The 17352-nt window shown below is 37.3% G+C and overlaps 1 protein-coding gene across 1 annotated transcript in view; it reads left to right on the plus strand.

Moving 5' to 3' along the window:
* Nucleotides 1-3829: 3829 nt before the first annotated feature.
* Nucleotides 3830-17352, plus strand: part of LOC106562704 (transmembrane channel-like protein 3) — an 87358-nt gene continuing 73835 nt past the window's right edge. Inside the window, exons 1-2 of the mRNA XM_014127690.2 lie at nucleotides 3830-4184; nucleotides 10487-10633. Of these exons, the coding sequence (XP_013983165.1) occupies nucleotides 4066-4184; nucleotides 10487-10633 (266 nt within the window). The 5' untranslated portion in view covers nucleotides 3830-4065. The remainder of the gene's footprint in view (nucleotides 4185-10486; nucleotides 10634-17352) is intronic.

Genomic DNA, 17352 nt, shown 5'->3' on the forward strand with positions numbered 1-17352 from the left:
AATTATACTCTCAATGGGAAAACCCTTATAGGCTGTAGATCATTTAGAGCTTTGGGTTTCATGGTTTGCATCCCAAATGGCACCCTTTTCCCTTTATAGTGCAGTAATTTTGACCAGGGCACATAGGGCTCTGATTAAAAGTAGTGCACTATAAAGGGAATAGGGTGCCATTTGCGACAGGTAATATTAGGCCTATTTTATTTCAAAGGGCTGTGGTCCGCTGAAGGGAGATTTACTTTTTGTTCACTTTGAGATCAGAGAACTTCAAAACCAGTTGTTATGCTCTAAGGTAGGCTATAAACTAACTACGAGGTCTGAAGCCTGCTGGTTTTCTGTTCTACCTGATTATTATTATTATTGCACCGACATGGTGTCCCAGGTCTAAAAAACGCAGTGGAACTGGCTTCGAGGTCCAGAGTTGAGTTCGAGGGCCCTACACCCTATACCTTCTACACTAACCCTATACCCTATAATACAGGACACACTTTAGGAGCCCAATCCATCCAGTTATGCTCTAAGGTAGGCTATACCCTATACCATGCCTATAGTGTACAGTATAACATTTATACTAACCTATAACCCTATACCCTAACCCTAAATGATGTGTTAAAGCCATATAAAAATAAATGTCCCTATTTTCCCATCGTTATCAGAAACCAGTCACACACATCTAAATTCAGGCTAAAGTGTATGTGTGTGTGTGTGTGTGTGTGTGTGTGTGTGTGTGTGTGTGTGTGTGTGTGTGTGTGTGTGTGTGTGTGTGTGTGTGTGTGTGTGTGTGTGTGTGTGTGTGTGTGTGTGTGTGTGTAATAGATCTTGGCTTTTTCCCCACAGATCAATCTTGTTACATCTATCCATTTTGTTTTATCATTGTAATCCAGGGACATTACATCAGGCTGAGGAAAATAATTGTCTCCATAAATGTATTTTCTTGTGAATTGGATATCATAAAAGCAGCACAGTGGCATCTTTGGTGACATAAAATATAGAACATTTTAAATCTGTGAAATAGAATAGGAGGTTCAATACCGAGCCTTCTGTAATGTGAATGTGTTGATGTTCCAACGCTATTGCTTATGTATTACACCAAAATAGGCCTTTTATAAAGGACATCACTGGCACCACAGATGAACAACGCTTTCTATAATCCGTTCCTACGCTCATCCCATTAAACAGAGCTTTAGTATTGATATTTTATGGGCGAGGATCGTCTATATCTGAAATCTGTAATGACCGTTGAGGGGCCGTTTCCCGGACACAGATTAAACCTAGTCCTGAATCAGAAAGCACCTTCAATGGAGATTCTGCTTTTTAATCCAGGACTAGGTTTAATCTGGGTCCAGGAAACTGCCCCACGGTCTTTTAGATTACTGCCATTTTGATCTTGGTCATTTGGCGTGAAATAAATCACGTGCTGTTTTGTAGAGGACTAGAGGTTTATGGTATTTAACACGATTTCATCCACGGCTCATAATCAAATATCATCCCAAAGTCATCCTGAAACTCAAAGTAGACTCCAGAGGAAAAACTCTTTAAAAACTTTGTGTGGTGATGTCCTATTATGGAAGGTCCATAGAAGCCCCTACAGCCGGAACTTATGTCTCCAAAGACTGGCACAGTGAGATAATGTTGATAAAGCCTTTATATACGCTCCCACGAACTTCTAATTAACCTTTCATCAAATTAATGTCTCGTGAACTATCGAAACTTGTGTTCAAAGCACTGAAGCATAGCCGACAGCTCTATTGTACTAGTCACAATAGCCATTGATGCTTGAATTACTTGGGTGTGTGTGAGCTCGGGTGTGGGAATGTGTGTGTTCGTTGTAAGAGTGTGTAGGGGGAGAGACAGTACAGTGGAGGAACCCAGTGAGGCAGTACTGCATAATTACTGTTGATAATGATGGTGCTATTCTTTGATAGCTAGTCTGTCTGAAAACGAGATACTAACATGCACATCTCTCCTATTCAGCCCAGCCACCTTAAAGAGATAGTAAATCTACAAAGCAAGATGACCTAGTGTGGCCTGTCTGCTTTCTGGAGAGATTGCAGTCCATACATAGTATAACCCCAATTCACACCACCCTATTTGGCATGGGATATCATATTGATGTCATTTTCTGGTTTTAAGATGGTTTTCTGGTCAGATAACCAGGTAAAGATGTTTTCCTGTCACCAAAAATAAGTAAAAAAAAATGAAAAAATGATCATTTTAAAACCGGTGTAAAACACATGGCGCTGCAAAGGGCGTTAGCCAGTCATTGCAACCATTTTTGCTTGCAGGCCTGGGTAGTCAGTGCCAGTACATAATAAAATATCACTTTTGTTATTACATATTAAAGCATAGATTTAAAGATGTCGGCCCAGGGTTTTTCACAAACTCTGTCTTACTTCAGCCTTCAATACCTTACTAAAATAACTGGAAATATCTTTAAACTAAAACTAAATGTTTTCATAACATCACTACTTCCTGGATTATGTCCCAAATGGCACCCTATTTTCTAGTGCACTACTTTTGACCAGAGCCTTCTAGGACCTTGTCAAAAGTAGTGCACTATGTAGGGAATATAGTGCCATTTGGGACGCATCCCTGAACTTTTCCTTAAATGTATTATTAAGCATGCAAGACCACGATCTGACAATTCAGTCTCCAGGTTTTCAGTTAAAATTAAAACTTTTCCATCGACTCCCGCATAGACAATCGTTCCTGTCTGATGTGCTCCATGGAGTCCACTCACAGAGAGCTCAATTAAAAATTGCATAAAAAAACACGTCCCCCCTCGATTGGGCTACGATAACCTTCTGCCTTCTATTCTAAAACGACAGACTAACGATTCCACGAGTCAACTGAACATATGGTCCATTATCATATTATTGTTAACTAGCCGTGGTGTCACTTCTCAGAGAAGAGACATTTCCTTGTATTTGTGTTAAGAGGTGTGATTTGATCTGATTTGACTACACCCCAAGGCTTATGAAAGCACCTCTGTATGTGAACCGGATTAAAATTCTCTGTGTGTTCCTGGCAAAAGATTCCAAAGGGGTTTATTTAATGCTTAGGGTTTCATTTTAGACCTACTTAGGAAAGACACTGAATGAAATTGTAAGAATTACAATGTACACTATATTATTTAAATGATCATATACTATGATCGGTATCCACTATCTACCAGGGTTAGCTCAATTCACTTTTCAATTCAGTCAGTTCATGAAGTGAATTGAAAAAAGTTTTAGATTGTGTTCATTTCACTGGGGTCAAATGGATGAGCAAATTGCTTTTGTCAAGAAAACACCAAGTAAACTCCCCTCACAGTGGCCTATACTGCATTATGGGTTTGATTGAATGGAGTCACAGGCTTTACTGTTAGAAGATATTATCACTGATTCATTATTTGAGTTTGATTGGAGAAAAACACACAAACCAACCATAGTTGTGTCAGCCACAAATATACAACTCCCCCATGACAGCCAGGGAGGTGTGGGTGTGTGGTGTGTGTGGTGTGTGTGTTGCATGCACTAGCCCTTTAAGAGATCAGTATGTCTCTGATTGGATCCGAGAAAGAGGCAGGCAGGGCTTGTGTGGCCTAGGGTCTGTCTGATGCTCCAATGAGGTACCACGACTGCAGGTTGCCCCAGCCACTCCCGTCTCTCAGCTCGGACATGCACACACGCACACACACACACACACACACACACACACACACACACACACACACACACACACACACACACACACACACACACACACACACACACACACACACACACACACACACACAGCCCCTAGACTTCATTCAGCTTTGCCTCAATCAGTCTGCAGAGAGTCTCAGGAGAGCACAGGGGGATGTGTCAAGTCAGTGCTTTCTGAAAGTTTGAACTGAACTGCACACACACGCGGACAAGCAAATACCACGGAGAACACACACACACACGCAGGGACACTCGTCATGCACATACTCAGCCTGACCCTAACACACATACAGATGGACGGACAGAGCTGAAAGTTTAAGCTTGCATACATACACCCACACTCAGAAACACACACGAGTGCTGAATTACGGTCAGTATGAGTGGCGTGTCTGAGACTGCTGTGGTCAGTAGACCCTCGACCACCATGAAGCGACACAAGAGTGTCAGGAAGAACTCCAGGCGGATTTACTCATCTTATCAAGACAACCAGCCAGGGTGAGTTCTACCATCTTAGAAAAAAGGTGCTATCTTGAACCTAAAATGATTATTACACTGTCCCCATAGGACAACCCTTTGAAGATCCCTTTTTGGTTCCAGGTAGAACCCTTTTGGGTTCCATTTAGAAGCCTTTCCACAGAGAGTTCTACATGGAACCAAAAAGGGTTCTACGGGACAGCCGAAAAACCCTATTGGAACCCTTTTTTCTAAGAGTGTACAGTCTATTCTATTTTGTACTATTCTATTCATGGTGATATTAAATGATGCTTTCCATGTGCCAAATGAATATGCATTGTGTAGACGGAAGACATTATTATTTCTCAGTTTTTGACCTCAACTCCATAGCATAATTTTTTATGACTTGCAAAAGTGTAATTTACAACTGTTGTAGAAGAAATGTATCCTCATCCAGGTTCTCAAACAGGTTAGTGATTGATTGACTGAATTTAAGGTAGAAGGCTGCTCCAGCTGGAGACAACACTACATATATAATACAATATTGATGATAAAACCCAATACAGCCCAAGGGCTTGTTGCCATTCTGGTCCTCCTATTATTTCTGATGTATTCATGTATTTGTCGGGGACCATGTACAACATGCCATTGCACCAGATTTAGCTAGATAGCTCATTTTCATCTGTAGTTCCTGGGCAGAAAACAATCAACATCAATACAATGCTACAATATAACACACTATTAAAATATATATACAGTACCAGGCAAAAGTTTGGACACACATACTCATTCCTGGGTTTTTCTTTATTTTTACTATTTTCTACATTGTGTAATAATAGTGAAGACATCAAAACTATGAAACAGCACATATGGAATCATGTACTGTAGTAACCAGAAAAGTGTTAAACAAATTATAATATATTTTATATTTGAGATTCTTCAAAGTAGCCACCCTTTGCCTTGATTACAGCTTTACACATTTACATTTAAGTCATTTAGCAGACGCTCTTATCCAGAGCGACTTACAAATTGGTGCATTCACCTTATGATATCCAGTGGAACAACCACTTTACAATAGTGCATCTAAATCTTTTAGGGGGGGGGTTAGAAGGATTACTTTATCCTATCCTAGGTATTCCTTAAAGAGGTGGGGTTTCAGGTGTCTCCGGAAGGTGGTGATTGACTCCGCTGTCCTGGCGTCGTAAGGGAGCTTGTTCCACCATAGGGGTGCCAGAGCAGCGAACAGTTTTGACTGGGCTGAGCGGGAACTGTGCTTCCTCAGAGGTAGGGGGGCCAGCAGGCCAGAGGTGGATGAGCGCAGTGCCCTCGTTTGGGTGTAGGGACTGATCAGAGCCTGAAGGTACGGAGGTGCCGTTCCCCTCACGGCTCCGTAGGCAAGCACCATGGTCTTGTAGCGGATGCGAGCTTCAACTGGAAGCCAGTGGAGAGAGCAGAGGAGCGGGGTGACGTGAGAGAACTTGGCATTCTCTCAACCAGCTTCATGAGGTAGTCACCTGGAATGCATTACAATTAACAGCTGTGCCTTGTTAAAAGTGAATTTGTGGAATTTCTTTCCTTCTTAATGCGTTTGAGAGAATCAGTTGTGTTGTGACAAGGTAGGGGTGGTATACAGAAGATAGCCCTATTTGGTAAAAGAAGATAGCCCTATTTGGTAACAGCTCAAATAAGCAAAGACAAATGACAGTCCTTCATTACTTCAAGACATGAACGTCAGTCAATCTGGGAAATTTCTGTAATGTTTTGTTTCCTCAAGTGCAGTCGCAAAAACATCAAGCGCTATGATGAAACTGGCTCTCATGAGGACTGCCACAGGAAGGCAGACCCAGAGTTACCTCTGCTGCAGAGGATAAGTTCATTAGAGTTAACTGCACCTCAGATTGCAGCCCCAAAAATTGCTTCACAGAGTTCAAGTTACAGACACATCTCAACATCAACTGTTCAGATGAGACTGTGTTAATCAGGCCTTCATGGTTGAATTGCTGCAAAGAAACCACTACTAAAGGACACCAATAAGAAGAGGAGACTTGCTTTGGCCAAGAAACAAACGCAATGGACATTAGAACGGTGGAAATCTGTCCTTTGGTCTGTAGAGTCCAAATTTGAGATTTTTGGTTCAAATCGCTGTGTCTTTGTGAGACGCAGAGTAGGTGAACAGATGATCTCTGCATGTGTATTTGATGGAGGAGGAGGTGTGATGGTGTGGGTGTGCTTTGCTGGTGACACTGTCAGTGATTTATTTAGAATTCAAGTCACACTTAACCTGCATGGCTACCACAGCATTCTGCAGCGATACACCATCCCATCTGGTTTGCGCGTAGTGGGACTATCGTTTGTTTTTCAACAGGACAATGGCCCAAAAAACACCTCCAGGCTGTGTAAGGGCTATTTGACCAAGAAGGAGAGTGATGGAGTGCTGCATCAGATGGCCTGGCCTCCACAATCACCTGATCTCAAACCAATTGAGATGGTTTGGGATTAGTTGGACCTCAGAGTGAAGGAAAAGCAGCTAACAAGTGCTCAGCATATGTGGGAACTCCTTCAAGACTGTTTGAAAAGCATTCCTCATGAAACTGGTTGAGAGAATGACTAAAGTGTGTGCAACGCTGTCATCAAGGCAAAGGGTGGCTACTTTGAAGAATCTAAAAAATGAAATATATTTTGATTTGTTTAACACTTTTTGGTTACTACATGATTCCATATGTGTTATTTCATAGTTTTGATGTCTTCACTATTATTCTACAACGTAGAACATAATAAAAATAAAGAAACAACCTAGAATGAGTTTTGACTGGTACTGTATATACATACAACAATAGTGTCACGTCCTGACCAGTAAAAGAGGTTGTTTGTTATTGTAGTTTGGTCAGGGCGTGGCAGGGGGTGTTTGTTTAGAGTGTTTCGGGGTTTGTTGGGCTTTGTTCTTGTTAGTCTATTTCTATGTTAGTTCTAGTATGTCTATTTCTATGTGGTGTTTATTGGGTTGACCTTCAATTGGAAGCAGCTGCTCCTCGTTGCTTCTAATTGAAGCTCCTATTTAAGAGGGGTGTTTTTTCTATGGGATTTGTGGGTAGTTGTTTCCTGTTTTGTGTTCGTGCACCTGACAGGACTGTTTAGTGTCGTTTTGTTGTTTTTTATATGTGTTTCTTTTGTTTTCCTTCTTTAATAAAATAAGAAGATGAGTTTACACGTTCCCACTGCGTTTTGGTCCAATCCCTACGACACCCGTGACAAATAGACACTATAGTTATAATATTACAACAGAGTTTAAATGTCCCTTGTTCCTACAGTATCTGACATCTTAAGAGTCGGAATATCTTTAAAGTCCACACGGCTGGTTTGCCTTTAGCTGCTTTTCCAGGTTTGCCTTGAAGTTAACAGAGGTACCTCACTCTGTCACACTGGTTGGCAGGGGGTTCCATAATCCAGAAGCTCTGACTGAGAAAGCTGTCTGGACAAATTTGGTGGATGTAAACTGAGTTGAGCAGTCTCCTCTGGTTGAACCTCTTGTCCTCCTGGTATTGTCTTTGCAATATGCAACAAAGAGGAGGTGGGGCAAAGTCATGAGTGATCTTAATCAGCAGAGGCATAAGAACCTGTCAAAGCTCAGTAGGTTGTATTTCTTAATGATATTAAGGTGGTGAAAGGTGGGGGTTTTTGTCCAGCACTTTCAGAGTTTGTTTATAGAGCTTTTGAAGTGTTTTCGTTTATGTGATATTAGCTTGTGACCATGACTCTCATTCATATTCCATTCACCCAGTTAAATGTAACAGCGATAGGTTTAGGCTACTACATGATACTCAAGTTTTCCCTATGCCCATCATGAGGTTGCTACATCCTAGCCTATGAATGAAAGTTTACAACGTAGGTGCACATAGGTCGAGAGACAAATTTGAGGTGATATAGGGTGCTTCTGTTTAAGAAACGTTTTTCAACAGAATCGGCGGAATGAATACACTCCTGATCATGCGTAAACCGAGTTCACTCTCATAACAGCCATGTTGTATTCCTTCTCTTCCATTCACTTGTGGACTTCAATGCACATCACATCAGCTGTATGTGACCAGGTGAAAAAACAATTTCCAAGCCAAACCTCTACAAACAGCCTACATCGTTATCACCATATTAGCTAAAGTAATGTCATAGTCAGCTTAGCTAATAGAAATAACGCGTTAGTAAACCCCCTACAATCATGCAGTAACGTTAGTGTACAGTCAGTAAGCAGTTACACCGGCAGGCCTGGTGGCAATACATTTGTAATACCAAAAGCTTATCTTGACTTGGAAGAGTTCCAGTGTTGTGTTGGAAAGTCATTGCCAGCTATCTAACGTAGCATCCCTCTGTTTGAGCAGGGTGTTTCAGTAGGCTAAACTAGCTAGATGCATTTGCTAACTAAGTAAGTGAAAGTGAAAAAAAATGACAATCTCTCTCTATTTCTCTCTTGCTTCTCCTTCATTTTGGAAGAAATTAATTTGTTCAAAACTGTTCAACTATTGTCTTTCTCTCTCTTTGAGACAACATTTACATTTACATTTACGTCATTTAAGCAGCCGCTCTTATCCAGAGCGACTTACAAATTGGTGCACTACTCACCACATGTTATACACTGCAGTGCTAGCTAACTGTATCTTATGCTTTCAGTGCTAGATTCATTCTCTGATCCTATGATTGGGTGGACAACATGTCAGTTCATGCTGCAATAGGCTGATAGGCTGGAGAACGTCCTCCGGAAGTTGTCATAATTTCTGTGTAAGTCTATGGAAGGCGGTGAGAAGCATGAGCCTCCTAGGTTTTGTATTGATGTAAATGTACACAGAGGAGGACGGAAGCTAGCTGTCCTCCGGCTACACCATCGTGCTACCCTACAGAGTGTTGTTGAGGATACGGTAGACCTTAGCAAAATAGTTATTTGGTGACCTGATTAAATTTGTATAGTTTTATCTAAAAAGGATAACTTTTTAAATGTTTTACAATTTACATTTTTATGAAATTCCCTCAGGCTGATGGTCTCACTGTTCCTGATGGAAAAATACATGCAGACAGTTTTTGTTACATTCAATGTTAGACATGAATAGTCCAACCAGTCAGCTATTTTTGTCCATTGCTGTTGTAATTTTATGAGCAGGCTGTTGCTTTGTCTTGGCATGTACATACAGTAGAAGACTGCGTCTTCTCCATGCATCTGCATTTATGTATATATTAAATTAAAGTGAGCACAAAATGGATCCTTGAGGGACCCCGACAGAGCAGTGAGTAGATGTTGAAAGTTTGATTTTGGTGCATTGTTTTCTTTTGGTCAGATAGGATTCCTTCCATCTGTTTGCGTGTGCTGATAGGTTGTGGGTTGACAGTTTGGTTAGCAGAACATTGTGGTTCACTGTGTCGAATGCTTTCTTTAAATCCAGGAAAACAGCTCCCACAACTCAACCTTTGGCAAATTTGGACTTTATTTCCTTGACAAAGAAGCAGTTTGCCATTTCGGTTGAATTATGTGTCCTGAAACCAAACTGCATTGGATGGAGAGGAGAGTGACCTGAGTGCAGGCTGGCGGTTAATTGGTTGGCCACCACCTCCTCTACCACCTTGGATATGATTGGGAGAATGCAGATGGGCCTATAATTGGCCACATCAGTTGGATCTCCAGCATTGAAGATTGGTGTTATGACAGCAGATTTCCAGTCGTCAGGGAACACCTCTTCTATAATTGACAGATTGACCAGATGACTGACTGGAGAGCATAGGGTACTGGAGTTTTCTTCAGGAGGACGGAGTCATTTCCATACACATCCTGAGTTTTTAAGATTTTCATTATCTCCTACTCAAGCTGAATATTTATATTGTAGGAGTCAAATAATCTACCCAACCAATCCTCCAATACATTTTCATGTCATTCAGTATCTTCAGTTTGATAATTAAGTTAATGTGTATGACTTAAACAAATAGTGATTCAATCTTGTTTTAGGTTCACTGCATTTTCAAATGAAAAATAAACATTGTGTGGATTACGTTGATATTTTAATGTAGGGACTGTGTACATTTACTTTGTGTGTGTGTGTGTGTGTGTGTGTGTGTGTGTGTGTGTGTGTGTGTGTGTGTGTGTGTGTGTGTGTGTGTGTGTGTGTGTGCGTGGGTGGGGGGGGCATGTTTGTGTGTGTGTGTCATGCTATGAACTCTTCCCATTTGCCTTGCTTGTGAGGAAATTGACTTTACACAGAAAAAAGCAACTATCAACATCCTGCTTCTTTGAGTCTGTCTTCAGGCACACAGCAGAGCACAGCTGTCCCTCAAGAAAACATGATGACCCCTCTCCTTCTGTCCCCTTGCAGCCAATCAGATGAGGAGGGCAAGGAGGATGAGCATGCGGACAGCAACGACCCAGAGCAGATGTTTCAGAACATCCAGTTTCAGAAGGAGATCATCGCCAACATACGCACCCGAGCCTGGCCTATGAGACGCAAGCTCAAAGCCCTCAAGTAAGGCACATAGATGCATACATACTGAATAGAGTAGACACACATGTACACACCACCACCAACATAAACACCCGAGCTCAGCCCATGAGACACACACTCAACTCTCTGAAGTAAACCATGCACACACACAAATACACACACAGTAAAGCCCACACACTGCTGTATTGCTTAATGAAAGTGGTCATAAAAAAATGGCGTAGTGAATGTCAATGTACTGTGCTATGTCCACCACCATTGTCAAGCCTGTGTTATGGTATTGTCCACCAACATTGTCAAGCCTGTGTTATGGTATTGTCCACCTCCGGAGTACTCAAGCCTGTGTTATGGTATTGTCCACCACCGGAGTACTCAAGCCTGTGTTATGGTATTGTCCACCACCATTGTCAAGCCTGTGTTATGGTATTGTCCACCACCGGAGTACTCAACCCTGTGTTATGGTATTGTCCACCACCGGAGTACTCAACCCTGTGTTATGGTATTGTCCACCACCGGAGTACTCAAGCCTGTGTTATGGTATTGTCCTTCACCCCAGTACTCCAGCCTAGAGAGTAGGAGGTGACAAAAAACATTCCAGCTATTCATACATTGCAAATTATACACCTTCGCAGAGGAACAGTAGGCCTTTTAAATTGCATTGTTTTTGTGATTAAACAAAATAATCAAATGAATTACAAAATGGAGGTTACCCAAGAAAAATGTTCCAATAATTACTACTAACTAATTTATGGTAAAATGTATAATAGTTATAATACTAATTCATGGTAACAGGTCCAATAGTTATAATACATATTCATGGTAACAGGTCCAATAGTTATAATACTAATTCATGGTAACAGGTCCAATAGTTATAATACTAATTCATGGTAACAGGTCCAATAGTTATAATACTAATTCAAGGTAACAGGTCCAATAGTTATAATACATATTCAAGGTAACAGGTCCAATAGTTATAATACTAATTCATGGTAACAGGTCCAATAGTTATAATACTAATTCATGGTAACAGGTCCAATAGTTATAATACATATTCATGGTAACAGGTCCAATAGTTATAATACTAATTCAAGGTAACAGGTCCAATAGTTATAATACTAATTCATGGTAACAGGTCCAGTAGTTATAATACTAATTCATGGTAACAGGTCCAATAGTTATAATACTAATTCATGGCAACAGGTCCGATAGTTATAATACTAATTCATGGTAACAGGTCCAATAGTTATAATACTAATTCATGGTAACAGGTCCAATAGTTATAATACTAATTCAAGGTAACAGGTCCAATAGTTATAATACTAATTAATGGTAACAGGTCCAATAGTTATAATACTTATTCATGGTAACAGGTCCAATAGTTATAATACTAATTCATGGTAACAGGTCCAATAGTTATAATACAAATTCATGGTAACAGGTCCAATAGTTATAATACTAATTCATGGTAACAGGTCCAATAGTTATAATACTAATTCATGGTAACAGGTCCAATAGTTATAATACTAATTCAAGGTAACAGGTCCAATAGTTATAATACATATTCATGGTAACAGGTCCAATAGTTATAATACTAATTCATGGTAACAGGTCCAATAGTTATAATACATATTCAAGGTAACAGGTCCAATAGTTATAATACTAATTCATGGTAACAGGTCCAATAGTTATAATACCTAATTCATGGTAACAGGTCCAATAGTTATAATACTAATTCATGGTAACAGGTCCAATAGTTATAATACTAATTCATGGTAACAGGTCCAATAGTTATAATACTAATTCATGGTAACAGGTCCAATAGTTATAATACTAATTCATGGTAACAGGTCCAATAGTTATAATACTAATTCATGGTAACAGGTCCAATAGTTATAATACTAATTCATGGTAACAGGTCCAATAGTTATAATACTAATTCATGGTAACAGGTCCAATAGTTATAATACTAATTCATGGTAACAGGTCCAATAGTTATAATACTAATTCATGGTAACAGGTCCAATAGTTATAATACTAATTCATGGTAACAGGTCCAATAGTTATAATACTAATTCATGGTAACAGGTCCAATAGTTATAATACTAATTCATGGTAACAGGTCCAATAGTTATAATACTAATTCATGGTAACAGGTCCAATAGTTATAATACATATTCATGGTAACAGGTCCAATAGTTATAATACATATTCATGGTAACAGGTCCAATAGTTATAATACTAATTCATGGTAACAGGTCCAATAGTTATAATACTAATTCATGGTAACAGGTCCAATAGTTATAATACTAATTCATGGTAACAGGTCCAATAGTTATAATACTAATTCATGGTAACAGGTCCAATAGTTATAATACTAATTCATGGTAACAGGTCCAATAGTTATAATACTTATTCATGGTAACAGGTCCAATAGTTATAATACATATTCATGGTAACAGGTCCAATAGTTATAATACTTATTCATGGTAACAGGTCCAATAGTTATAATACTAATTCATGGTAACAGGTCCAATAGTTATAATACATATTCATGGTAACAGGTCCAATAGTTATAATACTAATTCATGGTAACAGGTCCAATAGTTATAATACTAATTCATGGTAACAGGTCCAATAGTTATAATACTAATTCATGGTAACAGGTCCAATAGTTATAATACATATTCAAGGTAACAGGTCCAATAGTTATAATACTAATTCATGGTAACAGGTCCAATAGTTATAATACTAATTCATGGTAACAGGTCCAATAGTTATAATACTAATTCATGGTAACAGGTCCAATAGTTATAATACTAATTCATGGTAACAGGTCCAATAGTTATAATACTAATTCATGGTAACAGGTCCAATAGTTATAATACTAAATTCATGGTAACAGGTCCAATAGTTATAATACTAATTCATGGTAACAGGTCCAATAGTTATAATACTAATTCATGGTAACAGGTCCAATAGTTATAATACTAATTCATGGTAACAGGTCCAATAGTTATAATACTAATTCATGGTAACAGGTCCAATAGTTATAATACTAATTCATGGTAACAGGTCCAATAGTTATAATACTAATTCATGGTAACAGGTCCAATAGTTATAATACTAATTCATGGTAACAGGTCCAATAGTTATAATACTAATTCATGGTAACAGGTCCAATAGTTATAATACTAATTCATGGTAACAGGTCCAATAGTTATAATACTAATTCATGGTAACAGGTCCAATAGTTATAATACTAATTCATGGTAACAGGTCCAATAGTTATAATACTAATTCATGGTAACAGGTCCAATAGTTATAATACATATTCAAGGTAACAGGTCCAATAGTTATAATACTAATTCATGGTAACAGGTCCAATAGTTATAATACTAATTCATGGTAACAGGTCCAATAGTTATAATACTAATTCATGGTAACAGGTCCAATAGTTATAATACTAATTCATGGTAACAGGTCCAATAGTTATAATACTAATTCATGGTAACAGGTCCAATAGTTATAATACTAATTCATGGTAACAGGTCCAATAGTTATAATACATATTCAAGGTAACAGGTCCAATAGTTATAATACATATTCATGGTAACAGGTCCAATAGTTATAATACTAATTCATGGTAACAGGTCCAATAGTTATAATACTAATTCATGGTAACAGGTCCAATAGTTATAATACTAATTCATGGTAACAGGTCCAATAGTTATAATACTAATTCATGGTAACAGGTCCAATAGTTATAATACTAATTCATGGTAACAGGTCCAATAGTTATAATACTAATTCATGGTAACAGGTCCAATAGTTATAATACTAATTCATGGTAACAGGTCCAATAGTTATAATACTAATTCATGGTAACAGGTCCAATAGTTATAATACTAATTCATGGTAACAGGTCCAATAGTTATAATACTAATTCATGGTAACAGGTCCAATAGTTATAATACATACTCTGTAACAGGTCCAATAGTTATAATACATATTCATGGTAACAGGTCCAATAGTTATAATACTAATTCATGGTAACAGGTCCAATAGTTATAATACTAATTCAAGGTAACAGGTCCAATAGTTATAATACATATTCATGGTAACAGGTCCAATAGTTATAATACTAATTCATGGTAACAGGTCCAATAGTTATAATACTAATTCATGGTAACAGGTCCAATAGTTATAATACTAATTCATGGTAACAGGTCCAATAGTTATAATACTAATTCATGGTAACAGGTCCAATAGTTATAATACTAATTCATGGTAACAGGTCCAATAGTTATAATACTAATTCATGGTAACAGGTCCAATAGTTATAATACTAATTCATGGTAACAGGTCCAATAGTTATAATACTAATTCATGGTAACAGGTCCAATAGTTATAATACTAATTCATGGTAACAGGTCCAATAGTTATAATACTAATTCATGGTAACAGGTCCAATAGTTATAATACTAATTCATGGTAACAGGTCCAATAGTTATAATACTTATTCATGGTAACAGGTCCAATAGTTATAATACTAATTCATGGTAACAGGTCCAATAGTTATAATACTAATTCATGGTAACAGGTCCAATAGTTATAATACTAATTCATGGTAACAGGTCCAATAGTTATAATACTAATTCATGGTAACAGGTCCAATAGTTATAATACTAATTCATGGTAACAGGTCCAATAGTTATAATACTTAATTCATGGTAACAGGTCCAATAGTTATAATACTAATTCATGGTAACAGGTCCAATAGTTATAATACTAATTCATGGTAACAGGTCCAATAGTTATAATACATATTCAAGGTAACAGGTCCAATAGTTATAATACATATTCATGGTAACAGGTCCAATAGTTATAATACATATTCATGGTAACAGGTCCAATAGTTATAATACTAATTCATGGTAACAGGTCCAATAGTTATAATACTAATTCATGGTAACAGGTCCAATAGTTATAATACTAATTCATGGTAACAGGTCCAATAGTTATAATACATATTCAAGGTAACAGGTCCAATAGTTATAATACTAATTCATGGTAACAGGTCCAATAGTTATAATACATATTCATGGTAACAGGTCCAATAGTTATAATACTAATTCATGGTAACAGGTCCAATAGTTATAATACTAATTCATGGTAACAGGTCCAATAGTTATAATACTAATTCATGGTAACAGGTCCAATAGTTATAATACATATCCAATAGTTATAATACATATTCATGGTAACAGGTCCAATAGTTATAATACTAATTCATGGTAACAGGTCCAATAGTTATAATACTAATTCAAGGTAACAGGTCCAATAGTTATAATACATATTCATGGTAACAGGTCCAATAGTTATAATACTAATTCATGGTAACAGGTCCAATAGTTATAATACTAATTCATGGTAACAGGTCCAATAGTTATAATACTAATTCATGGTAACAGGTCCAATAGTTATAATACTAATTCATGGTAACAGGTCCAATAGTTATAATACTAATTCATGGTAACAGGTCCAATAGTTATAATACTTATTCATGGTAACAGGTCCAATAGTTATAATACTAATTCATGGTAACAGGTCCAATAGTTATAATACATATTCATGGTAACAGGTCCAATAGTTATAATACTAATTCATGGTAACAGGTCCAATAGTTATAATACATATTCAAGGTAACAGGTCCAATAGTTATAATACTAATTCATGGTAACAGGTCCAATAGTTATAATACTTATTCATGGTAACAGGTCCAATAGTTATAATACTAATTCATGGTAACAGGTCCAATAGTTATAATACTAATTCATGGTAACAGGTCCAATAGTTATAATACTAATTCATGGTAACAGGTCCAATAGTTATAATACATATCAACTCCAATAGTTATAATACATATTCATGGTAACAGGTCCAATAGTTATAATACTAATTCATGGTAACAGGTCCAATAGTTATAATACTAATTCATGGTAACAGGTCCAATAGTTATAATACTAATTCATGGTAACAGGTCCAATAGTTATAATACTAATTCATGGTAACAGGTCCAATAGTTATAATACATATTCAAGGTAACAGGTCCAATAGTTATAATACATATTCATGGTAACAGGTCCAATAGTTATAATACTAATTCATGGTAACAGGTCCAATAGTTATAATACTAATTCATGGTAACAGGTCCAATAGTTATAATACATATTCATGGTAACAGGTCCAATAGTTATAATACTAATTCATGGTAACAGGTCCAATAGTTATAATACTAATTCATGGTAACAGGTCCAATAGTTATAATACTAATTCATGGTAACAGGTCCAATAGTTATAATACTAATTCATGGTAACAGGTCCAATAGTTATAATACTAATTCATGGTAACAGGTCCAATAGTTATAATACTAATTCATGGTAACAGGTCCAATAGTTATAATACTAATTCATGGTAACAGGTCCAATAGTTATAATACTTATTCATGGTAACAGGTCCAATAGTTATAATACATATTCATGGTAACAGGTCCAATAGTTATAATACATATTCATGGTAACAGGTCCAATAGTTATAATACTAATTCATGGTAACAGGTCCAATAGTTATAATACATATTCATGGTAACAGGTCCAATAGTTATAATACTAATTCATGGTAACAGGTCCAATAGTTATAATACTAATTCATGGTAACAGGTCCAATAGTTATAATACTAATT

This window comes from Salmo salar, chromosome ssa11 (assembly GCF_905237065.1).
Source record: "Salmo salar chromosome ssa11, Ssal_v3.1, whole genome shotgun sequence".
NCBI classification, from domain to species: Eukaryota; Metazoa; Chordata; class Actinopteri; order Salmoniformes; family Salmonidae; genus Salmo; species Salmo salar.